Source organism: Eublepharis macularius, chromosome 17 (assembly GCF_028583425.1).
Source record: "Eublepharis macularius isolate TG4126 chromosome 17, MPM_Emac_v1.0, whole genome shotgun sequence".
Lineage (NCBI taxonomy): Eukaryota > Metazoa > Chordata > Lepidosauria > Squamata > Eublepharidae > Eublepharis > Eublepharis macularius.
This window is the reverse complement of record NC_072806.1, coordinates 1,005,280-1,030,525: the sequence shown is the minus strand read 5'-3', so window position 1 is coordinate 1,030,525 and position 25,246 is coordinate 1,005,280. Positions and strand designations below refer to the sequence as shown.

The 25,246-nt window shown below is 55.3% G+C and overlaps 3 protein-coding genes across 3 annotated transcripts in view; 2 read left to right on the top strand and 1 right to left on the bottom strand.

Annotated features, from left to right (window-relative positions):
- The window catches only part of LOC129344603 (protein-arginine deiminase type-2-like), a 36,425-nt gene extending 29,453 nt beyond the window's left edge, over window positions 1-6,972 (top strand). The window contains exons 12-16 of the mRNA XM_055001387.1: window positions 1,053-1,197; window positions 2,435-2,528; window positions 4,492-4,577; window positions 5,198-5,326; window positions 6,105-6,972. Coding sequence (XP_054857362.1) covers window positions 1,053-1,197; window positions 2,435-2,528; window positions 4,492-4,577; window positions 5,198-5,326; window positions 6,105-6,338 — 688 coding nt within the window. The 3' untranslated portion in view covers window positions 6,339-6,972. The remainder of the gene's footprint in view (window positions 1-1,052; window positions 1,198-2,434; window positions 2,529-4,491; window positions 4,578-5,197; window positions 5,327-6,104) is intronic.
- A 9,065-nt stretch (window positions 6,973-16,037) lies between these two features.
- TRIM62 (tripartite motif containing 62) lies at window positions 16,038-20,996 on the bottom strand. Its single transcript, XM_055001002.1, has 5 exons — window positions 20,415-20,996; window positions 20,014-20,109; window positions 18,850-19,106; window positions 18,541-18,656; window positions 16,038-17,112 (listed from the first exon to the last, which is right to left on the bottom strand). Exons 1-5 carry the CDS (start codon window positions 20,835-20,837, stop codon window positions 16,562-16,564), a joined length of 1,443 nt encoding a protein of 480 aa, XP_054856977.1. The 5' UTR covers window positions 20,838-20,996; the 3' UTR covers window positions 16,038-16,561.
- A 1,727-nt stretch (window positions 20,997-22,723) lies between these two features.
- SVBP (small vasohibin binding protein) lies at window positions 22,724-25,091 on the top strand. Its single transcript, XM_055001829.1, has 2 exons — window positions 22,724-22,891; window positions 24,705-25,091. Exons 1-2 carry the CDS (start codon window positions 22,760-22,762, stop codon window positions 24,789-24,791), a joined length of 219 nt encoding a protein of 72 aa, XP_054857804.1. The 5' UTR covers window positions 22,724-22,759; the 3' UTR covers window positions 24,792-25,091.
- Window positions 25,092-25,246: the final 155 nt, after the last annotated feature.

The window sequence follows — 25,246 nt, the reverse complement described above, 5'->3', positions numbered from 1 at the left end:
CTCCGTAACTGCCATCTCTGGGACAGCTGCTAATTATTCTATCCTATTGCTGTGGGCTTGCCATTCTTTTTAATGTGTTTTGATTGATTTGGATGCTTTTATTAGTATTTATATCTCATAAGCCATCCTGAGGTAGGGTTGCCAACCTCCTGGTGGTAGCTGGAGATCTTCTGGAATTGCCAGTCATCTCCAGGCTACAGAGATCAATTCCCGTGGAGAAAAATGGCTGCTTTAGAGGGTGGAATCCCTGGCATCATTTCCCACCGAGGTCCCTCCCCTCCTCAAAGCCCATTGCATCCCCAAAATCTCCAGAAATTTCATAGCCTGGAGTGGACAGCCCTCTCCTGAGGGCTTCTTGAGTGATGTTGGCAGAACATGATTTTTTTAAGCAAAGAAAGTTATAGCAGGGTGCCAGTGAAGCCCAACAGATGGACTACCCAGGTGTTAACCAGAAAAAATGGAAAACCCAGAGGGACTGAACACACACACATGCACACATCCAGTTGTAAGTTTCCTGATGTGAACAAAGGCAAACAGCTGGACCAGGCGGGGCTTATGATCTGCAGCAGCCTGTTTCTATCCGCAGTCTGCATGCCGTAGTTTGCCCCCCTATGGCTGACGGAAGTTCCATTCCCCCCTCATGTCTACTCCTAGGCCTATCCCTACGTTTGCCTAAGTCTTTAAAAACTACACGTAGCAATTATTTTACTGGTTGAGACCCAAGTGGGCCTGCCTGCTCTTCCCAGCTGTGAGGTCCTGGATGCTTTGGGAGAACCTGTAAGCGAGCTCCTCCTCCTCCACTGGTTGGCCTTCAGAGGTCCCCTGCCTCTACCACCCGTGGACGTCCCGTGTATCCATCATGATTAAAAGCCAGCGGGAGATCTTTCCTCCTCCGTGAAGGTGTCTAGTTGCCTTTTAAACTGAGCTAGGTATTCCCAGCAGGGGTTCTCAGGGGCGGATGCCTTTATATGTGCGAGCAAATATTGGGAAAATGACCGCTCTCTCTTTTGCTCTTTTTCTTTTTCTTCCGTGTGGGAAATCCAAACCATTAGCTCTGCTGGGAGGAGGATGACGAAGGTTGTCCGGGACTTCCTCTCGGCCCAGCTAGTCCAGTCGCCCGTGGAACTCTATTCCGATTGGCTGACCGTGGGTCATGTGGATGAGTTTGTGACCTTTGTTCCCATTCCTGGCAAAAAGGTGTTGGCTCGGTGGATTTGGGAGAGGGCGGGCAAAGGGGGGGGGGTCCAACACACAGGCCTGGCCCCGTGTCACAAAGCTGACCTTCAGATCCGGCAAACCCAACTTCCAGATGCCACAGGCAGGAAGGGGCACGTTGCAGAGCAGATAACTCAGAGAAGCGGGCCCCGCACGGCCCCTGGGATTGCAGGTCCACCAGTACAACTGCTGGGGCAAGCGGGTTTAACTCCAGCACCCAGCAGGGCAAGGGCACCGTTCCCGCCGCAAAGGAGTTCTGCCTCTTGGAAAGAGACGTGGAGGCAGAGAATGTCTCCTTCAGAATGCTGCTGCTCTGCCTCTTGCGCCAGGGCACAGCACCGCAGACTGGAGACTCAGGATCGCTCCCCCCACTGACTGCCCGTTCTGTCCTTTGAAACACCCCAGCCAGAGAGCAGCTGCAAAGGGCATGGGCTTGCTTTGCCTCCATGGAGCAAAGTGAGAAAGCCACAACTCGCTGCCTTCCTGGCCAAGGCTGAACAGGGAGTCTCACCTGGATGGACGTGTCTGTTTGCTGTCTGTCCTCCCAAGCGTTGAGGGAAGCATACATGCCCCCCACCCTTACTCCATCCACACACAGAAAGACTCTCCCATCCTGTATGGGAACAAAATGTATCCAGGTACCAAGACTGAATGATTTTGCAGTAGGACAGATTCAGTGGTGCAGTTTTAAGGCCATCCCGTAGTTCAGACGTCTGATAACCTAGAAGCCGGCTGTCACTTGTCTGTTAAGCCCCAGCCCACTCTCAGCTGCTCTGCTGTGATCTTGCCTTTTAATGGCTGAGTAGAAGAGACGGTCATGGAGTGTTGACAGCACAGTTGCTGCAAGGACCGGACATTGGGCCCTTCAGCAGCAACGGCTTGACCTGCAGATATCGCACACAAAGCATCAGCTGCCAAGTTTTGCATATTGCACCATAGTTAAAGCCACCAAGAGAAGAGAAGGCCAGCCCACTTGGTGGCTTCTGCTGGCCAGCGGGCAGACCCTACCCACAGAGTACTTAAGGTCAAGTTGGTGGGGGGGGGCAGGAGGAGCAAAAGGACATCAGTGTGTGTGTGTGTGGGGGGGGGTTAACCTCCTACGGGGCCTTGGGCAGAAGTTGGGGGCTGAGAGGCAAGGAGGACAAAATTCCGCATCTTGATTCAGCCTGGGTTTCTTTCCCTAATCGTCTGCCGCTTCCCTCCTTCCCCCCCCCCCCAGCAATTCCGGATGCTCATGGCAAGTCCATCTTCCTGCTACAAGCTGTTTAGAGAGAAACAGAAAGAAGGTCATGGCGAAGCCGTCATGTTCAAAGGTAGGCTCCCTTCCAGGCAGCGGTGGACACGCGTGGCGAGGAGGAGGCCGCCTCCTGCTCCACCAGATCCAGGCGCTTGCTGAGCACGAGCAGGAAAAGTGCAGGGGTCCCCCCCCCCGCAGACCCATCATGGACTCACTGGGGTGGGCTGCCAAGCTTGTCTTACATTCTGGAGGAGGAGGAGGAGGAAGGGCCCGTATTTCAGATGCCTGTAGAGGCGAGCAGGATGGATTTGGCTCCTAGATTACCCAGCCCCACCTCCGTGGGAGAATCTGATCTGCTTGTAGCATGAAGTCCCTCCAGATGACATCTGCTGTGTGCAAAGTGCACCCCAGCCAAGAGCAGGCGCTCAGCTGTGCTTGTTCATACTGGCTCTGTTGCTGGGGCTACTTGCCCACGCCTGGGGGTCTTGCAGAAGCAAGCACGTGCCTCCACGGGTGGGTGCCAAAGCTCCTAGTTTGGGACTTCAGTGTAGCAAAGACCTCTGGGCCGGCACCGCTCTTGCCACGGTTCTGTTGGTCAGGATGAGCCTGAAGTCGTCTGCCAAGGCACCGGGAGGGTGCAGAGGCAGGAAAGTGGGCCTACGCATCCGGTCTCCTAAGAGCCTGGAAGGGGCCGAGCCCTCGGTGCAAACCATCCACCCTGACATGACTGCCCGAACTGCGATGCAGACTGCAACGGTCAGTGCACCTTGGCAGGATCCAACCCTCTGAGTTCAGACCCCTATGCTCATGGAAGCAAATGTCTCCCTGGCACCAGGCAGTGGCCGCAACAGTTGGTGGGTCACCACCGGTCCCACGTCTTCCAGTGCCTTCACATCTGTCTTGTGACCGTTTTACTGCCTAGCAGCTGTGCCACCTAGGTGGGCACTGCCTCTCCTTTTAAAGGCCAGCTGAGAATAAGTTTCCTAGGAGGCCCAGATGGAAGAGTGCCCGCCTGCTGTGCTGCTTCTCTCTGCCTCCCCCGCCTGAGTCCCTCTTCATGCAACGTAAGTGGAGGCTCTCTGGGGGTCAGGATGGACATGAGGCTGGAAGATGCGTCCATCAGACCTTCCCAGCAGCTTTTAGAGCCGCTCGGTGGCCACACAGAGTCCCATTTGGGATTGGGCCTGGAAAGGGGGGAGTCGTTCCCTCCCCAGTCTCTCCTGTGGAAACCATCTTCCCAGTGTGGCTCTGCGACTGGTCTTCTTTCCCTTCCAGGGCTAAGAACGGCGCAGCAAGGAGGGATTTGATGGGCAAACACAAGTTGGGTGGGAGAAATAAGCCCCCTCCTCCCACACCTCCACTTGGCTGTGATTTAGCTTTTAAAACTGCTGGGCAGGTCCAGTCCCTGGCCTCTTGGGCACTGGGTCCAGTTTCTGTGTGTAAACGCAGAGGGGAATCCGTCCAGGCCCCAGCCGCAAGCACTGCGCCGCCTGGCCAACCAGCACCCACCATTAACAGCCCGAGGAAAAGACTTTTCCCCTGTGAAAGGGACCAGCGACAGCTTCAAGAAGCCTGCTAGTGAATAGCACTCCGCCTCCCGTCGCTTGAGCCAGGCGTGTGAGCAGCCTTGCCACTGCAGATGGTTGTGGCCTGTGGTGCCCTCTCGTGCGCTTGATCTTTCCCACATGCAAGGCACCATTTCATTCCAAAGCGCTCAGCTGGCGCGGGAGGAGGGCTGCAGGGCTGCAGGTGCTGTTCAGTGGTATAGCCAGACTTCATCCTTCTGGCTGGGCATCCGTCGCTCCCTCGGGTGATAAGCTGCCGATCCTGCCAAGCCTCTCTAGCCAGGCCTGCCTGCTGCCAGCTCCTCTCGTTCCCTTGTGGTTGCCCCCTCCCCTCCCTGTTGTCAGGTGTCAGCATTTCACTTCACCCATTTTCATCTGTTTGTGCAATAGAGGAGCTCCTGGCCAGCCTCTCTGGCCAAAGTGAGCCAAAGAACACGGCTCACCAGCTCATGGCTCCCTTTTTTGACTTTGCAGGGTATACCGGGACAGACACAAAACGAGTTACCATTAACAAGGTCCTCTCCAACGAGGTCATGGTGCAAGAGAATCAGTATGTGCAGGTAATTTACTTATTTAAAAGATTTATCTCCTACACTCTCCCAAATCTGCCCGAGGCAGAAGGGGGGATCTTCATAGAGTGACATACAACACGGCCACCATGGTCGATCTAAACAATTTTGTCTCTGTTGATCGTGTACAACAAATGGCAAACTTGCTTATTTTAATTTGTAAGCCCCACCCAAGCATTTGGGGGGAGGCACCAGCAGAGTTAGGTTACTTTTGCCAGGCCAGCAGTTCCCTCTGGTCACTCCCCGGCCTGGTGGTGCAGGGAGCAAAGTGCCTGGGCCCCCCAACGAGGGCCTTTATTGCCCCCTTTGAGGCCAAGAGAGAAAAGGTGGATGTTGACGCACGAGGGTGTTTGGGCGGCTGCAGTGAGAAGAAGCGTGTCGTCGTGTGGCAGCCAAGAGAGAATACCCCGGTAGGCATCTCTGCTGCCCCACCGCACGATACACCCTTGGCAGCATTGCTAAGGCAGTGCAGCTGGTCAGTCTGATGGGAGGAGCCATTTCCAACTGCGGAGGGCAGAATCAAGTGCTGAAGGGAGGGGCGAGGCAGTGCTTCACACGTAGCAGCGATCCAGGCCACTCGTTCACGCCCTGGCCTCCTCCCGCGTTTCTAGCGCTGCATCGACTGGAACAGGGACATCCTGAAGAAGGAGCTGGGCCTGGGGGAGAAAGACATCATCGACCTCCCAGCACTCTTCAAGATAGACAAGCACGGCAAAGCCATGGCCTATTTCCCCAACATGGTGAGCATCCCCCCACCCCACCCCTCTGGTCTTGGCTCCGTCAGTACATCAGTTCCGAGGCAGCACCTGTCTGTGGGGAGTCTGTGGGAGGGGGGGGACCAGGGAGAGTTGAAAAGACCCTTTTTAAAAACTGCTGCTGGTGGTGGTGCTCAGCTCTGGGGTATTTAGAAGGAGTGCATTTTGAGCATTAAAATCAGAAACGGCATGCGGGAGAAATGCCCAGTGCATTTCCTTTTCTTCCTGTCTCTCTCTCTCTCTCTCCCTGCACCCTGTCAAATAGCTGGGTCTGAGAGCAGCAGTGGTTCCGGAGAGATTGCTGTATATTCACGGAGAGCACCTTGGGGTTCCTGGTGTTTCAGTTATTTATTCAGAGTACCCTCTGTGGCTTTGGGAATCCTCTTTATAGACAGGATTTGAGGTTGCCGGGTGGCTGCCACATGTTGGCTGGCTCTCTGTGGCACCTAATTGGTAAGGAAGTGGGCCCCAGAGGCCAGTGGCAGAGCCCCCGCTTTGCCCAGAGAGGGTCCCAGATTTCACCGCTTCTTGAAGGGGTCTCCAGCAAGGGGGCTGGGCACAGTCCTTGGCCAGGATGCTGCTGGAGAGAAGGTGCCGCTGAGAGTGGGCCGCTCTGGGCGAGCTGGAGAAGGAGTCTGCCGGTAGCCTTCCCAGGGGGCGAGCCCCTCCTGCTCTTTCTCAGAAGCTGTGCCCACCAGCGCCCCGCTTCTGCTGCCTCCCTCCCTCTAAACCGGGCCCTCGCTGGCTCCCCTCTCGTGCGCAGGTGAACATGATTGTGCTGCAGAGGGACCTGGGCGTCCCCAAGCCGTTCGGGCCCGTCATCGAGGGAGAGTGCTGCTTGGAGCAACACGTCTGCTCCCTGCTGGAGCCGCTGGGGCTGGATTGCACGTTCATTGACGACATCTCCTCCTACCACAAGCACCTGGGAGAAGTCCACTGTGGAACCAATGTTCAGCGGAAGCCTTTCTCCTTCAAGTGGTGGAAGGCCGTCCCCTGAAAAGACTGTGGAAGTCATAAATCCAAGGAAGGATTCAGGCAGCAATTCTTCCCCCAGCATGTATTGACCTGTGCCGCCCGTCGCGGAGAGCTTTGGGTCAAGGGGAACCGGTTCGCTTTTCCAGGGCCTCGTGCACCGCGGACTCTGGAACCGGCTCTCCTTGGAGAAGTGGCGCAAGTCAGTGGGCGCTTGGGGGAGGTCTGGCTCTTCCTCCGAATCCTCCCAGAGAAAGTGCCTTGCCTTTCATTTAGTTTCTTTGTTTACTTGGAGAGTGATCCGCGTGTGTGAGGGAGCATCCGGGTGGTGTGTGGGTATTTTGTGTTCTGTTTCTCAGTAACTCAGTAACTCTGTGCGTGCTGTGTGTGTGGTTCATTTTGCCGACGGGGCTACCCAGGTGCCATTCTCCTTCCTCTCTTCTTTGTGCATGCAGCAGACCCAAAGCCCATTCCATACTGTGTGTGTGTGTGTGTGTGTTGGGAGTTATGGCAGCTGGAGGTTGTTTTGCTGGTTTGGGGGCATTATACCAAAACAGAGGTTAGGAAACCATGGAGCAGAAGCCCCTGTCTCCTGACTTCAGGTGGCACCGATTTGAAATGATGATGATGATGATGATGATGATGATGATGATGATGATGATGATAAAATGGGGGAACTGCTGCGTGGCTTACGGGTCGTTTCTGCACCTGAGTTTCCTACCCAGGCGTCCCACGTTGCCCACGTTAAAGGAAAATGCTGGTTCCTTTTACTCGCAAACACGCCACAAGCTGCCTTTTAAAGTTCAGACCAAACGGGAGAGGCAGATCGGCAGTGGCAAACGGAGCAGGCTGTGTTATCTGGTGTGCCATTACTATCCACACAAATGTTTCTGGAGCAATTCCTCTGGAGACGCGTATGAAGGAAGACGTGGCATAGGAAGTGGCAACCGACCCTCTCCTCCCAGGAAAGGCATTATTTGTCCATGCCCCCCTTACGTGAACCCAGGCGCTTCCACAGGCGTATCAGCTTAAATTAATATGAGGGATTGGCTTCGGAGGAGAAGTGGAAGGCTGCTGGGAGAAGGCCCCACCCCCGGCAGGCGCTCAGGCAGCGTCCCCGCTGACAGCATCGTCGCTGACATTGAGAGACGGAATTAAATTTCGTCTCCTGTCTCCCCAGCGATGATAAATGGCTTTCATGGAGTAAGACCGCTGGAATCTGCATACCAGGCCGAGAGCACATTGTGATGAGACTGCTGGCTGTTCTGGGAAATTGCCAGCACCGGGGAATGGAGAGCCCAGCTTGGAGGTGGCCTGCATAGCTTGGTGGGCTGCAAACCCTCCTCCGCCTTTGTTGTGGGTTTGGGTCGGGTTACTCTCCAGCCAGAGCCGTAGCAGGTGAACTGGCCTCAGCTATGTGAAGCACAAACGGGGGGCTTTGGGCATCTTGCCCACCGCACCATCTCAGTTGCTTGGGGAGACACAGTCAACCCCCCCCCCCCACACACACACACACGTCATGGGAGGCGGCTCCAAGTTTATCCACACGCATCACACGTTTCTTCCCCATGAGGGGTCTAATTATGCTCCTCAGTTTGTGTGCAGTGCTTGCCAGTGTCTCCAGCCAACGCGAGCAGAGGCATGGCTGGCGCGCAAGGCAACGGGTCGCATGGATGAGGGGAGGGGGTGCAACGCATGAGCTTGGGGTGAGTTTTCCCCTGTGTGGATTTTAAACCCTAAAGGAAGATTGGCAAAATGCAGTGTCAGAGATGAATTAGGTTTATCGATTAATTCAGTGGATCATTTCTGTGCCATTCTCCTTCCTGAAGGGACCCCGAGCGGCTTACAGAAAATTCAAAACCACGAAACCATTTACGCAAATGAGACAAAACACAAACATTCTTGGGCCAGTCCTGGTCCACTGAGATGAGTCACACACCTCAGGCCGACTGCCACACACAGCCGGGCCAAGAGCCCTTCCGCTGGCACCTCTGGCCCTACCCAGACTAAGTACCTGCAAGGACAGGGGAAGAAACTCGGCTTGAAGGAGCTCAGCTGCTGCTAGATCTTCCTCCCCTGCAGAAAAGCACGACGTTAAATGGATTTTTTCAAATCACTTTTGGAAGCTAGCAGGTACCCCTACCTCAGACGTTGCTGTGACTCTCCACTTTAAAAAGCAGCCATTTGTTTCCAGATTTCACCCTCATTTGCATAGCACAAGCCTTTGCAGTTTTGCGTGGAGGAGAAACCCCTGGCTCCCTACACCCCTTGTTGATGCCTCAGGGCACACACAGACACTGCTAGCATCAGGCATAAAAGTGCACAGAAAGTGTCCCTTTTCTGTGCGTAAAAGCAATTCCGGGCATAAAGGCACACAGAAAGGGTCACCGGCCACAGTGGTTGAGGGGGAGATCTGCTGGTTGGTTGCCTGGGGAAAACTGGTTGAAAACAAAGTGATCACTGAGAAGCACCTGCACGCTGCTGTGATGAAGCCAGCAGCACTAACCGAGGGAGACTCGGAAGCTCTCAAAATTGGAAAATATCATGGAATATTCAGAGGGGGAGTTTCTGGGACGGCCAAGTAGCCCAGACTGGCATCTCCATTCCAGAGGGTCACAAGTCAGGCTCGAAAACAGCGATTGCCATGTTTTTTACAGCTCAGGATTTCATTTATGCACACCCCCACTGCAGATAATCAGCATTTACTTCGCAGGAGCTGTGCTTCCCTACTCAAAGTATTATGCGAGACCACTCTGCTTTCTCATTAGATTATAATTTGGCCGATCCTAAAACGCTCAGCTGTAAAACTGAGATTGAGCGTTCTGACTAGAGAAATAAAAGCTCGCATCTACAGGCAGCCTTAAAGCTTTGCATTGTGATGCACCTTGACTGTGTAAGCAGCAGGCACGGCTCGTCAGAAAAGAAGCGAGGAGTCTCGTGAGCAGCCACCAGCGTCAGGGTGATTGTGGGCGTTGCAGTGCCAGAGATGGAAAGAATCCGATCCTCCTGGCCCACATTAGGTCAAGAAACCCGCCCCACCTCCCCTGCTGTTTGCAATGGAACCGAAGGTGGTCTCTGTTTGTGGCAGGCATAATTCACCCCAAAATAAAGCAAGTCTCAGAACTGACCACCGCTTCAGGAGGATGACGGGTGCCAAAAATGAAGGGAACTGGAATATCCAGGCAGGGGGTAGTTTCAGAACATCCATCTGTCACTTGCAATGGAAGCAAAGATTTCTTAGGAGAAGCCAAGGTGGTGCAGGCAGCCCAGACAGGGAGGGTGTGCCAAAAGGAAGGGCCGGCTGCCTGTTGCTGCTGCTCCATCCAGTCTTGCTGCCACAGGAGGCAGAAGAGCTCATTCATTATTCAAACTACCATTAACTATCTCGAGTGCAGCCAGCGAGCGAGCAGGGCGGCCCCTCCTGCTGGAACATGACCTAAGTGGAGCGGTGTCACTCTGGCTGAAGTGTGGGCCGGAGCGTCACTTTCCTTTGTCCGGTTACCGCACAGGTTGCGAGTGTCCCTCTGCAGCGCGAACTAAACAGCTGCTGCCCTCTTGTGACCTGCTTTGGAAATTAAGCCCAGAAGCTTGAGAAAACGCAGGCCGTTCTCGCTACGGAAAGAGTTGGACTCTCCTCCGCGCAGGTTCTTCAGGCTGCTCCTTTTTTGGCCATGGCTTGCCGCCATGGCTTAAGCACCCGGGTCCCCAAAATCAGACCCCAGATGCCCTCCGACAGGGGATGCTTTCCCTGCTCTTCTCTGCCGCAGTATTATTATTACAAGAAATTTCCGTGCTGCCTCTCTGTCATCAAAACAGCACACACAGTAGCTTACAACAACAAAACATTTTAAAAGGTTAAAATTTTAAAAAACAAACAAAAGCAGGTCTGCAAGAGCTAAAAATGCCTCCCAAAAGCAAAAGTTAGCAACCAACAGCAGCTAATACGAAACACCAACAAGTAAAATAGCTGTCAATAAAAGCCATAAAATCTACACACACATCAGAATCACACCAGTTTGGTGTGAGAGCCAATTCGGTGCAGTGGTTAAGAGCACTGAGAATCTGGACAGCCGGGTTTGATTCCCTAATCCTTCGCGTGAAGCCAGCTGGGTGATCTTGGGCCAGTCACAGCTCTCTGAAGCTCTCAGCCCCACCCACCTCACAGGGTGTTTTGTTGTGGGGATAATAACATACAAAACACCCTGTGTCATGGTTAGGAGTGGCAGGGCTCTTTATCTGGAGAGCCGGGTTTGATTCCCCACTCCTCCACTTGAAGCCAGCTAGGTGGCCTTGGGCTAGTCACAGCTCTCTCAGAGCTCTCTCAGCCCCACCCACCTCACGGGGTGTTTTGTTGTGGGGATAATAATGACATACTTTGTAAACCGCTCTGAGTGGGTGTTAAATCGTCCTGAAGGGCAGTATATAAATCAAATGTTGTTGTTAAAAACAGATTTTACAAAAAAAAATGAGTCAGGAGAAAAAAAATATCCACTGCTCTTCCCAACAATACTGACCTTATAATCCAGACAGAGGGTGGGAGAGGTGTTGTGAATTAACGTGCCAAGATGCTAGCTAAAATACATGTTGTAGTTAGCTTGATAAAACCTGGGTGCGGAGTGCAGAAAACTGGCCCTGATGTGGTCTCGGAGATGCGACTGGGCCCGGACCTGCCTGAAACCGCTTTCCTCTGCACGGAGAGCTCTTTAACTCCAGTCACACAAAGCAAGCAGGACAGCAGGAGCCCTCCTCAGTCGCAGGCTGCTCAGAGGAGCTGGGGCCCCGTGCCCTGCCCTTCAGCCACTGGGGGCTTTTAAGGTCAACTTCAGCCATTTGAATTTGGCATAGAAACAGATTGGCAGGCGATGCCGGCAGCACGGGCACCAGCCCAGACAAATACCCAGAAAAGTCCATCAAGGGCTATGAACCACAGCAACTAAATGGAAGCTTGAATAGCAGCGCTGGTGGGTAAGAGACTTTTATCGACAATGGGCAAGAGACTTTCAGTGGCCTCTTTGTAAGACTTGCAAGGATGTTAAACTCAACGCTATGTTGCTCTGACCCGGTGTTATGCCAATATAGATTAAAATCATATGCCAATAATCAATACTGAACAATACTAGGCCTAGCTTCTATACTCTCTAGATGAACTTTTAAACTTTACATGAACTTTCAGTGTATTTTTTCTATGTATAAGGTAATTCAGCAGGTGTGCTTTCATCCTTTGACAATTAATTAAAATAGTGGACTCTACCGAGATTGATGTTCTTCTATCAGAGATTCAACCAATGGTGATCGTCCAACTTAACTTTTCTTGACACTTGTCAGAGATTTATAGTATTTTCCTGCAGTACAGATTATGACATAATTTTTTAACTAATTGGAAGGCTGTACTATGAAATTATGAATATTCAGTGAAGTGTCAAACCAATCAATATTTGTTTGTGCTATCATGTGAATAGACCCTAAATATTTGCATATGATTAGGTATATCATTGCAAACACAGAAAGAATAAGCAGGGTACTGATGGAAGAGATCTCTTGGGAGAATCTAGGTGAGAAACCATTTCTACCTATGTATTTCATAGAAACTTTGAGCAATGTAAACTTAGGATTTATTGAGAAATGTTAGTGAACTTATTTCTTATTGCCTTTCTATGTTCTGTTGTTATAGGATTCATATTAATAGCCATTTATATTTTGATTGCTTGCTTCATTAAAAAACTAGGGTGTATTTTCAATAAAGTGAAATAAACTCTAGATTGGTGTCTGTGTGTTTGATGGGGAGTTGCAAAGCAATATTGAACCCTATATAAATAAATGTACTGATAAACAGCTGGTTCAAAGAACTTATCTGTTTGACAGGTCTAAGGACTAACTGCTTTCGGCTTCCCCGGAGAGAGATCCATCTTTCTCCTGGCAAGTTGAAACTTGGTCTTAGACACGGGCAACTGTCCCGTTACACTGGCAGGGCAGCTGTTGTGTTTTTTTGAGTGAATCACAACAGATCCCATCGAGGGCTCCCACCAGCTGAAGTCTGCGGACCACCTTCAAGGGCAGCCCCACACACAGTCCAGTATGCTACAGTAATCTAAGCTGGATGCTACCAAGATAAACAAGACTGCAGGCAGGTCAGCTCTTCTCAGAAACCGCGGCAGTTGGCAAACGAGCCTGAGCTGGTTAGAGGCCTTCCTGGAGACCTCTGTGACCAGCCAGCCAACCAACCTCTCCCCCCCAAGGGCTGTGCTGCAGTGTAGGCAACTGTAAAGCACAGCAGCAAGGCAACACTGGGGCACTCTCGTTTCTTGGGCCTCTTTGAACTGTAGTCCCAGCAGCTTGATGCTGCACACACCGTTCCTGTGGCCATTTCAGCACGGCTCCCCTGCACAGCCCTGCTTCCACTACACACACACACACCCCACCCATGCAGGAAGCTCAACGCAGCATCATGCGGCCGCGCCAGACTTGTATTAATACGGCTGACTGGATTCCTTCGTTTGGACCAGCCACTCCCAAAATGTCTGGTTTCCCCATACCAGTCATTCCTCCTGTCGCTCACCTACGTTCTTCTCCTGCCCTTTCTCTAAAGAGCTCAAGACAGCACAGCGGGCTCTCTCTTCCTCCTTTTTCTCCACACAACAGTCCTGTGAGGTAGACTGGGCTGAGAGAGAGTGATGGCCCAAGGTCACCCAGGAAACCCAGCCGTGGCTCAGGGCATGAATCCCTTCACAATACTGCTCTTCTGCTTCTGCCACCACCCTCCTTCCTTGCCCTTCCTCAGGGACTGCCTTTGATATAGGCTCATCACGACTGCCCAGTCACGAGCTGCTTGGGGCCTTTTGTGGCCAACTCTGGCCTTCCCCCTCCAAGAAATAAGCCCCAGCCGTGAAAAACATGCAAACCTAGAAGTCAGTTGCCACATGCTGCAAATGTAAAGCCCCGTTTGATCGGCTTCAGCAAACAGTCTGCAGAGGGGGGATCTGGGGGGGCTTCTCCACCTGCCCCGGAACATCTTTTTTCCCCCTCTCTCTCTTAAAAATCTGAATACCGAGCATTCAGCCTGATTGAGAGCTCCAAGGAACTACAAACTTTCATCCTCTTTGTGACTTTTTTGTTGGTCCTAACCACCACCAAAAAACCCCTCCTGTTGCATTTGGGTTGTTTCTAATGGGCCCCCGCTTCTACCTGCCATTTTACTCTGGACCAAGTCAGTTTCCGCTCCGCCTCACGGCTCATCCTTCGTCAAAGGCCGCCATCGGCAGTTTCACTTGCAGCAGGAGGAAGGCCCAAGGGAGTGGCCCAGGGCTCCTTCGCCAGGAAAATGGCAGACAATGCTGCCTTGTTCGTGCTCTGCACAGCCAGTTGGCGGGCCGTGCAGCCCCTCCTGCCCCTGGATTGCACTGGAGACTGAGAGCCAAGCCACAAGAGACGCCTGACACAGGTCGGACACTTGTCAGCTTCCCTCAAGTTCTGATGGGAAATGTAGGCGTCTTGGTTTTACAGCTTGGCTCTCCATTACAGCTGCAAGACCAGGATGCCTACATTTCCCATCAAAACTTGAAGGAAGCTGACAAGTGTCCGACCTGTGTCAGGCGTCACTTGTAGCTTGGCTCTCAGTAAATTAGTGGATTTTGATTTTCCCTGGAGGAAGCGAACACAACCCTGGCTTTCAATCGAATGCAAAGACCGATGCATGTATTTGAGGCACAGGTCTACACAACAGGATGAAGCCATACTGAGCTTCCAATAGCAGCGCCAATCCTGTTTCTTGAAGCTAAGCCTTTTGTATCCTTTTCACCTCTTTGAGCAGGGCAGAGAAAGCTGGGCAGCTCCTTTCTGGTATTGCCATGAGGTTGGCTGTGGAAGTATTGCAAAGAAGCAACACTTTTCACTGTTAGGAGGGCTACCCAGACCCCCCTGTGCAGCTGGTGCACTCAGCCCCCAAAGCGAATGATAGCAAAGAGCACAGCTGCCCAGGAGGCTCAATTCCACCCCCACTTCCAAAACATACCCTACTTCTTGCCCTCAAGATCCTGTAACAAAAAGTTTGAAAACTCTCCCCAACGTCTGCTGAACGCACAAAGCACTTTTACTGATCCGGGCATCCAAGGAGGCTGGCTTGCTTCCAGGCTTCCTCAGTGACTCCCAGAGGGCCCACAGGCTAGATCGGCTACTGTTCCCCGATAAGCTAAAGCCATCTAACTGACCCCAGGGGACACAGAAGGCTGGTCAATGCAGAACCGCCAGCCTTGCAGCGACTGAAAGATTAATGGGGCTCAGCTGCATACAGCATATCGGCTAACAGAGGGTAGCAGGTCATGCGTCTTCGGAAGGGGCCGGCTTGCATCCGCCTGCCTGTCTTAATAAAAACGGTGGCTAGGGAAAGATCCTTGCAGGCCAACCCAGCAATGCCTCCCTTTGGCTCCTGCTCTCCCAGTGCAGAGCCAGCTAATAGGGAGAGGCCAGGAGGCTGCACCGCCGTTTGGGAATAACTTCCAGCCTTCCTCCTGATAAGACGTCCCTTCTCCATCCACCTGCCCCAGGGAAAGGGTCTGAGAACAGGAGCTACACGGATTAAGCGAGGAGCAAGGACGAAGTTTGCCAAGAGGGTGTGCGTCTTATCAAAAAACCCAAACCCTGAGAAGGAGCCCCCCCCCGAAAGACCCTGAATTCCCACTTAGGGATGAGCATCTTCCAACGCTGCCCCAAAGTCACTCCCAGAATGTACCAGCCGAGCAGAGAGAGGGTTACAAGCCCCAGGCCAGGTTCCTTCTGAATGTCTCTTAGTCCCCGCCCCCCTTACAACTCTAGACAACTGGAGTGCGCTGGCAGGAAATCCAGTTAAGGCCTTTAGAGAAGCCAATTAGGACGGAGGAGAACCAGGTTCAAACGCCTCCTCAGCCACCGCGCTCACCGGGTGACCTCGGGCCGTCAGTCACTCGCAGCCTAGTCAGTTTCTCAGGGCTATTGTGAGAAGGGGGGGGCGGGGGAGAGACAACAATGAAAAGAGAGCCAGAAATTGCCAGTCTGTCTCCGGACTTGGTAAGTGCAAGGAAGGAGCCGTGGTCTCTTTTCCTTCCTCAAGAGAAAACTGAACCTTTAAGAAAAGGCGCGAATTTTACCATTGCAAGCACGAAGCAGAAAGTGCTAGCGGCTTGAATTCCTGCTTCTTGTGTCGCTATTTAGATTACAGACGTTCTGTCCAGAGAAAAAGGGTTGTACGCCAACTTCTCCCCAAAGTGGAGGCTCAGATTTCATTTTCACAGTATCAGTTCTTCCCTTCATTTACATCGCTCCGTTCTCCCCACCGAGGACTGAAAGCAGTTTGCAACGTTCTCCTCGCCTCCATTCTATCCCCACAACTACACTGTGGGGTAAGTTAGGCTGAGAGGTTGCATCTGGCCCAAGGTCACCCTGTAAGCTCCCATGGCAGAGTGAGGATTCGAACCCAGGCCTCCCAGATCCTAGTCTACCCCTAAATGAAAAGTTTCTATGGGGGAGTCTAAGATGGCTTGAGAGTGCAGAGTCAGTGGCTGCGGTCTAAATCGAGCAGAACGTGGTGGAGTGGCCAAGAATTAAGAGTCGATGCTTGCCCGTTGGCACGCCGGATGCTTCTGCTCCTCAGGAATGTGACCGCAGCAGAGGCCGGGGTTAGGTTTGTGCCGCCTGCTCAAGAACACAACGCAGAAAGACAAAGGGTTGAGCTATAAATTTGGGATCCAAACTTTCCGTTTATTTCGCTTTCTTCCCTCACCCCACCCACAGTAAAGTATTTTCTTCTTCAAAAATCCATTTTAAATTGGGAGACGACCAGTGTGCCCCACATGACAGAGGAGAGAGTGTTCATTTTGCACACGGCCTGTGTAACAGAAAACAAGAGGAGCCAAAGTCTGTATGAATGTATATGGACCCATTTCCCAGCTATGCCACCAGAGAAGGGGGTGGACTTTCGGTACATGCAGATGTGCAGCCCTGGCTGCCACTAGCAAGAGGACAAAGCTGTTCCTCTGACCCCGACTGAAGCACTCGGCTGCCAGTCCCATCAAGATCCCATCAACAGCACGCGCAAGGACAACTTCCCACAGCCCGCCTTGCAGCTGTCCCCTGGGCGCACCGATAAAGCTCCCCCTGCCCCGACTACTCCCCAGGAGGCTTCCAAGCTCAGCCTGCCCCCAGCTCTGCACTGTCCAGAGCACCAGCCGTTCTGCTCACACACGCAGGGGCGCTCCCCTTGGGGGGCATCAGGAGCCCTCAGATACGGACGGTGTTGATGCGGAGCGGCTGCACGTTTTTTCCGTTTGCGTGGCTCTGCCCCGGGCTGAAGTAGGAGCACAGCTTGCCAGGAAACCTTTCCCGGAAGGTGTACAGCCACGACATGTCGTCAGCATTGTAGAAGATCAGCAGTCCCTTGTCGAAGTCCAGGAAGACGCCCACCTTCTCCAGCTTGCTCTTCACGTTCAGCCGAGTCCAAGGCTCCGTGCAGGCGCTGTACTGGTTGCCGTCATGCATGACGATACAGTAGAAGCCCCGGCTGGGCTGGATCTGGATGCTGCCTTTGCGGGTGACGGCCTCGTGAGCCAGGCCGATCATCCACTGCGTCTTCTCGGAGACGACCACCTCCCAGTAATGCACTCCGCTGCCAAAGGCCTCCGAGCCCAGGACCGACACTTCCACGTCAAAGCGCCTGGGAGAGTCCTGCAGGGGCTGCGGGTGCAGGTTGCCGTAGGCCACGATGGTGCAGTCGTCGGACAGAATGAGGCGCTGGTGAGCAGTTGCAGGGTCCAGGGTGAGCGCTGCTGGCACTGAGGCCAAAGAAGAAGGGGGGGCGGTTTAGAGCCGGCACCGCAGTGCCAGGAGCCAGCATCACCCTTGGGGAAGGAAGAGGCTCCTTATGGCTTAAGGACTCTTGACGCTTCTCCTGCGCCACCTGTGCCAGAGACAGGAGGACGTCCAAGGAGGCAGCAAGAGGGGCACGGGGCCCTCAGTGGGACAACCCTGGGAAGCTGCTCAGAGAAGTGAGTGGGGCACTCCAGGGAGTGCAGACACAGAAGGCAGAAGCAGCAGAGCGGCACAGCCTCGCTTAGACTACTGCATTCCACCACAACTCAAAACGAGTCCTGAAGAGCTAGAGAAAGCACAGAAAAGGGTAACCCAAACTGACGAGGGGGCCACAGTGCCTTTCCCTATGAGGCAGGGCTAAAGCAGCCAAAGCTTTTCCGTTTCAGAACCAAGTGACCGAGGGGTGCCATGAGAGGGGGCGGCACAGATTGTGTGCAATCTGAAGAACGCCATGCGAGAGTTTGGGGGCCGCCCTGTGAACTGGCTGGCAGCAGGTCCAGTTTCAGGCAGGAGGCCAAGTTGCTCTGCAGGAGAAGAGCAAGACTCAGGTCCAGTAGCACCGTGGAGACCAACCAGATCTAGCCACAGACAACTCAAAAAGGGGGCCAGACAGATTCATGGAGGGGAGGGTCCATCGATGGCTACTAGTTGCGGGGACTGAAAGGAACTGCCCACCATCAGAGGCAGCCACGAAACCCCCGTGCCAGGAGGCAAAACCAAGGGAAGGCCTTGCCCTCTGTGCCCTGTTTACTGGCACTGTGTGAGACCAAAATCTAGCCGGACACCTCTCACGACCAAGACCAACAAAAGGAAGCTCTGCTTCACACAGCTGGGCTGTTGCCTTATTGCCATGATCTGCTGATAGCCACGGGCTTCGATACTGTGAAAAGGAGGAGGGATTTTACTGCTGGCTGGAGCAAGATCTGGGCCCAGTAGCTCCTTAAAAACTGCAGACCGACACGGCCACCCACCTGAAACTACCCTACTGTTCGCTATTAGCCGCAATAGCCAAATGCTGCCTTCAGGCTCAGAAGCAGAATGCCTCTGCCTGTCAGCTGCCGGGCAACAGCTAGCTGCTGGCGACCACTGCCCGCGGGCCCTGCATGCTGGCTAGCCTGTGGCATATACGTGGCCCCTGCCGGAAACAGGATACTGGGCCAGAGGGACCGCCGGTCCAATCCGGCATGACTATTCTTGCGGACGTCGCCTGGCCCCTGGCAAGGCATCCATGCCCAGAGTGCCGCCCTCCCCAGTCCAAGAGGGTAACGCAAAGAAGGTGCCTGTAAAGCTCTAGCAGGGAGAGGGCCGCAAAGATCTCTCTTCTGCCGGCACAGGCACCAGGGGTGCAGGGCCCCGAAATCGCTTCTGGGCGAGGCAGGGACCCGACTCACCTGGGTGGATGTCCTGGAAGAGAGACTTCCAGATGGTATACTGAAGGGGCCCCATGTACTTGGGAGTGGGGAAGTCTTCGTACGTGAGGTTCGTTTCGTGGATCTTGCCCTTCAGCCTGCAGGCATGAGCAGGACAGCCGGTGAGCCTTTCCTCCGTGGCTCGGGGGTCCCTCCCCCCATCGCCAGGCTCAGGCATCGCAGCCCGGACTCCGCCTGCCCCAGACCCCAGCCGCCGTGACCGGGGCAAGCTTCCCTCCCGGCCTTCCTCCACTGCCACGCGCACGCCCACCCTACCTCTGCCCCGCCTACCTCTCGGAAAGGGAGCCGATGCCTGCCAGGAAGGCCTGCTTGTCCACTTCGGCCAGCCTCTCCTGCAGGATCTGGCTGCCTTCCTGCACCTTGCGGAGCTGCTGGCTGTACCGCTGGATCTTCTGCTCGATATCCGTCAAGGTCCTGGCAGTGTCAGCTTCCAGCTCCTCCAACATGGCCTTCTGCCGTTCACGCAGCAGCCGGTGCAGCCTCTCAAAGGCCTCTCCGATCGTGGCTCGCAAGCTCTTGGCGGAGGACTACAGAGAGGAAGAGGCACAGACCCGTCACGGCTGGGCTGGGCTCCCTCCTGGTCCAACAGACACTCCCAATATCCCAATCCCAATCCAGCTCCGAGTGGACAAAGCCAGGCTGCCATGGCTCACAATTTGAGGCCGCTTTCTGAGCTCTGAGACCGGTGCCTGGGCAGCCCCAGTCCTAATCTTGCCTCTGCCCCGTACTCATTTCCCTGCCCTTCAGCATCCCCCACTGTCGGCCTCAGCCTTCCATGTGAAATAGGAGGATACTGTAACCGACCTGTTTTACAGCAGAGTTCTCCAAATGGGAGGAATAACATTCACCCTCTTTAAAATGATTCATAAGGGAAGAGGGAAGAAGCGCCATGGATTAATCCAATAACAGGGAGATGAGCACCAAGGCCGTGAAATAATCTTATGGCTCATTTGCCACAAGATGAGGCAGCCAATCAGGGATCCCAGAGATGGCCCAGTGCACCACTTTGACAAATAGCAAATTGCACCCCAAAAGGCTGTCAATATGTGCTCTGCCAGATCACAGCAAGAACCGCATGGCCCGGATACTGCAGCCTGGGAAGACCGCAGGCAGAGAGTGGTGGGGCAGGCAAATCTTCTCCCTACTCACCTGCAGAAAGGAGGTGCAAACCCCAAGCAGAGGCTGAATGCAAAAGGACACTCCGGCTTTGTCCTCCGGGCAGAGTCTTTCTTCTCCATGACAGAGGCTGGATTCAGCCCGCCCGCCCGCACCCCCCTCCAACCGGCACAACCAGAGGCAGCCGCAGACAAAGCGGCCACTGTTTGTTCCCCTCTCGCACGGGCGGAAGGGCCCAGAGGCAGCCTCGGAGCCGGCCCGCCAACCCGCCCCTGCCGGCTCCCCCCAGGGCTGGCTGGGGCCCAGCCGCAGCCTCACCTTCGTCTCGGCCAGCTGGCGCTTCAGAAGGGCCAAGGCCTCCGTGTGGCCGCGCTCGCTGTCCTGCAGCGTCTGCAGCTGCTCCTTCAGCTCCCGCTGGAACAGGCGCAACAGGCAGGCAGTCAGGGCCCGCGGCGGCGGCAACAGCAGGGCCTCCCCAGCCCGGCTGCCCCCTCCCCTTCCAAGGGCCTGGGGCCAGAGGACCACCCCACGGGGCATCAGGGCAGGGGCTGCTGCACCCCCCACCCCACCCCAGGCGCAGCCCCGAGGGAGCCCCACCGCAGGCCACAAGGCACAATGCAACTGCGGAACTCCCTGCCCCGGGATGCAACGCCACCCGCCCACAGGCCCCAGCGGCCTCTGTCTCGCTCCGAAGGCGCTGCTCCCCGCCCCGGCCGGACCTGCAGCTCCTCGAAGGCGTCGTCCAGGCTGGTGACCTGGTGCTGCTCGTGCACGGCCGGCTCGTCGCAGAAGAAGCAGACGACGGCGCGGTCGGTGAGGCAGAAGAGCTTGACCTTGGCGTGCTCCTTGGCGCAGGCGAAGGCGCCGCGCTGCGCGCTCAGGATGGCGTCCAGCGGGAAGGCGGCGTAGCGCTCGACGATGTTGGCCAGCTTGAGGCTGGGCGAGAGGCTGGGCTCGGCGAAGGTGCGCCGGCACTCGGGGCAGTCGCGCGCCGGCGCCGCCTGCGCCTCCTGCCGGCTCCAGTGCTCGGTGATGCAGCGGCGGCAGAAGTAGTGCTCGCAGCCGAAGCTCACCGGGTCCTGGTAGATGCTCAGGCAGATGGAGCACACCAGCTCGTCCTTCAGGCTGCACGACGACGCCATCGCGCCCGCCTCGCCCCTCCAGCCCGCTCACTCGCCCGCCGCCCCCCGCCGCCCGCCGGGCATCGCGCGCGCCTCGGCCGCCCTTTGTGCGCTGCGCTGCGCTGCCTCGGCCCGGGGGCTCCGCCGCGGCCCGGCCCGAGCCTCTTCCTGCTCCCAGGCGCGCGCAGCGGGGACGGGCAGGGCGCGGCGCGGCGGCTCCCCTTCCCGGGCGCACAAAGGGCCCGCTCGACCGGCTCCTCCGGCGCTTCCCACGAGCGCGGGGCGTGGAGGCGGGCGGGCGGGCGGCCTTAAAGGCGCAGGAGGCGCGGCTGCTGCTCGCACGAGGCGGGGGGTGCGTAAAGGGGGAGCTGCCTGGCCCGCTCTCCGCAGCGATCCCGTCCGCGCCACGAAATTGGCCTGCGGTCCGGTCGGGTCCTCTTCCTGGGCCGCGCAAAACCCCATGGAACTCACCGCCACGAGGTGGCCGAATCCCCAAGGGACGGCGCCCTTCCTGCGCGCAAAGCTAGACCGCCCGGCCCGTGCTCCCGGGTGCCTGAACGAGGGCACCGGTGAAGTTGGGAGGGCGCAGATGGGGGTGCCGCAGCAGGGAGGGGGACGCGCTGGCGGGCCGGGCACGGATTCCGCAGAAGGGAGGGGAATACTTGCCCCGGGTTTAATCAGGTCTGCCTTTTTCACTCGGGCTCTAGGCGGATTACGCAGTGAGCACCACTACCGTCAATTTCAGGGATATTTCAATAAACCATCCCAGTTTATCCACCTGGAGTCTCAGTGAGGTGGACTGTAAATAATGCGAATAAATAAAATCGAAACTAGCAGAAATCCAATACAGAGCTGAAGAGACGCTGACAGAACGTAAGAATTCTAAGCCTGACATATTAAACGGCGCATAAACTACCCAGTAGGATCAGACTTGCAGCAACAGACACTACGTAGAAGCATAGTCGATCCACCTCCGCACAGCACAACCCTCCCATCTGAGTAAAAATCCCTCTTGAACAATTCCGTTTTGCATGATCTGTTGAAAACGGGAGACTGGGACCTCTTCACGGAGACCCTTGCCATAGGGTGGAGAATGTGCATGTACAGACAGCAGTGGGTTTTGTCCAGGTGCACCGTGACACCTGCGGAAGGCCCTGTTCAGATGAGCAAAGCTGCTGTGGTGGTTGAATCCAGGGAGAAATGCAGCCCTATAAATGTGCAGGAGCAAGGCTGGGTATGTGAGGGGCTTTGTATGTGACAGCCAATGGGTTGAACTGAGCCCAGTAGCTGATGGGAATCCAATGGAGTGAGCGCAAAATGGGAGCAAGATTCAAAAATAATTTGACAGGACAGTCACATATTAAACGAGGCAGAAACTCTCAGCAAGAGCATATCTCCACCGAAAGAGTACCCAGCAGTATCGCCTACAGGACCTGTCCCGTTCCCAAGGCCTCGAATCCATTCCTTACAGCGCAGGCCTATTGCCAGAGCTAAAACTCCCTCCTGAGTGGGCGCTCTCCCGGCTTCTCCTTTCTGTCTGGGAAGAGCCGGCCTAAGCAGCAGGGAGTGGGCTCGCCTGCCTAGGATGCAAGTCGGAGCCCGGAGAGGAGGCTTGAGAAGCTCCTGGCAGGCCCTCTTCTGGCTCCGGAGAGGAGAGACTTCTTCTGCCCAAAGGCGGCCATGCAGCACCCGCCAATCGGCCGCAGACTCGCAGAGAGGCAACAGGCCTCCTCCTGCCCGCCCCCCCCCCACAACACCCGGCGTCCAATCACCGCCTTAGTTCCTTGCGAAGCCGGAAGTGGCGCGCCGCTCCCGCCCTTCCCTCTCGGGCTCGGTGGCAGCCACAGAGGCGCGGCTAGAGCGGCCCGCACCCCGCGCATGCGCCGCCTGAGGCGCCGGCCTCCCCCTCCCCTCCCGCCGCCATCTTGCTCCCCGGCCCTGGGATGGAGGCCGGCGGGGCCCGCCGCGAGAAGGCGCCGCCCGCGCCCAAGGCCAAGGAGGCGCCCGGCAGCCGCGGGGAGAAGGCCAAGCAGCGCGCGGCCCAGCAGGAGCTCAAGCAGCGGCAGCGCGCCGAGGTGGGCGGGGCCAGGCTAATGAGGGCGCCGTTTGGGTCGGGCGGGGCCTGCTCCTGGGGTGGCCACGCCCACTGCCTTTTAGGGCGCCCAACTTGGGCGGGGCGAGGCTAATATGCAATGCGTGGCCACGCCCACTGGCTTGGGAGGCGGGCGGGGCGGCCTTTGCTGGAGGAAGCCTCCATGGGCAGGGGCAGTCCGCCCGCTGCCTGCTTCTGCGAGGGGTGGCCGGCTCCAGGTGGGGAGGTGGCGGGAGATTTGGGGGCGGGGCCTGGAGGGGGCGGGGCCTCAGCAGACTAGTACTACTACTACTGATAATAACAAACTGCTCTTCTAGGCAGACTGGTTCCCTACTCAGAGCGGTGAACAAAGTCAATGTTATTAGACAGTTTGGTGTTGTGGTTAAGAGCGCGGGACTCTAATCTGGAGAGCCGGGTTTGATTCCCCACTGGAAGCCAGCTGGGTGACCTTGGGCTAGTCACGGCTCTCTGGAGCTCTCTCAGCCCCACCCACCTCACAGGGTGATTGATGTCGTGGGGATAATAATGACATACTTTGTAAACCGCTCTGAGTGGGCATTAAGTTGTCCTGAAGGGCGGAATATAAATCGAAGGTTATTATCCCCCCAATGCAGTTGGGGAGCTGGGCTGAGAGGGGGGCTCACCCAAAGCCACCTGCTGAGCTCATGACAGTGGGAGTCGAACCAGTAGAGTGCTGATTCACAGCCCAACCACTCCCTATGCTCTAATAATTGCAGTTCTAGACAGATCAATTGCAGTTCTAGACAGATTGCAGTTCTAGACAGATCAATAGCACGCGTATTATCCCCACAACATGGGGCAGAGAGGAATGGCTTCTCTAAGGCCACTTTCTGAGCTCATGGGCAGTACTGGGATTTGAACCAGCAGAGTGCTGATTCGTAGCCCAACCACTTAGCCACTGTGCTATACAGCCTACCTTCTAAAAGAGAGAAAATCACCTCTGTGGCCTGGAGATTAGTTGTACTTCGAGATCTTCAGCCACCCCTTGGAGGTTGGCAGCCCTGTTTTGGGGCTTTCTGGAGACCCCTGCTAGAATGGATGTCTATGTATTTAGTTATTTCTTTTATAGTCCACCTTTCTCACCAAGACTTAAGGCAGTTTACAGAATTAGAAGACAGTGCAAAAAGAGAATATAAACAAGCAAAAATAGAGGATGACATATAAACAGAATAATCCATGCAATAAACAGCGCAATTGTTCCCGGAATAAAAGGGCCCTCCTGAACAATTCTACATCTGTGTAGCGGCCACAGTAGAGAAAAGAGGAAGAGGACAGATGGTGCTTTGCATACAAGCACATCTCCAGTAACCCGGCTGGGTGAGATCCTCCCATGCTGAGTGAACTAAAACGGGACACTTCCCTGACCTGAGCTGCATTCGGTCTTCCATTGACGGTGCAGGGCGTGCCGTGTCCTTCGGTCGCGGTTCATCTTACACTGTGTAGCTTGCTCTTAGGTGAGTCTCAGGAATTTCCCATCAGGCCCTGCCCATCCCAGCTTAGCTTCAGCACTGGGCAAAGGAAAGAGCCCTTCAGGAGCTGGTTGAGGGTTAGGGTTCTTCTAGCCCAGCACCCCATTTCCGCCATGCCAGCCAGGTGCCCCCAGAGGGCCTCTAAGGACCAGCGTGTCAGCCAAAGCCTCAGCCCTGCACTGCCTCTTGGCAGCCGCTAAGAAGGAAGGGCGGGCAGATGCCTTCAGTCCACCTGCATCCCATCCCACCTTCTTCGGAGTTGCCTTTGCAGGCGTGTAACCGGTGGCTGTTTTGCTTGATCCCTAGATCTATGCCCTCAACAGAGTGATGACAGAGCTAGAGCAGCAGCAGTTTGATGCCTTCTGCAAGCAGATGCAAGCGTCTGGCGAGTGAGGGCCGGGCCCAGCATCCCAGAGGGTCAGCAGCCGTTCCACCTGCATGGCCAGCCTCAAGGGACAGAGCCCCATGCGTGGCCAAGTCAGATGGAACTGGACACTCCCTGAACACGGAGAGGCAGCGTGCCGTAGGCGCTTCACCCAGACCAGCCAATGTTGCTCTTTCCCATCCCAGCCAGCACCTGGCTCTTTGCTACCCCAGCCTGTCCTCATTTTGGAACACTGGTTTTTAACTCTATTTATTACTATGGTTTGAGAAATAAACTTTAAAAAAAAATAAAGCCGTTTTCTGCATCTGCATGGCGTTATAAGAGAACCCAAGGAAAATCAGCTGGTTTGTTGCTCCGTGCAGCATAGCAAGAGACCATTCCCCCCAGTTCCGTTTCACCAGTGCGCGAGACTCCCTGCCCTCCCCTCCCCGATGAAAGCAACCCCTAGCATGCCATTCCAGAT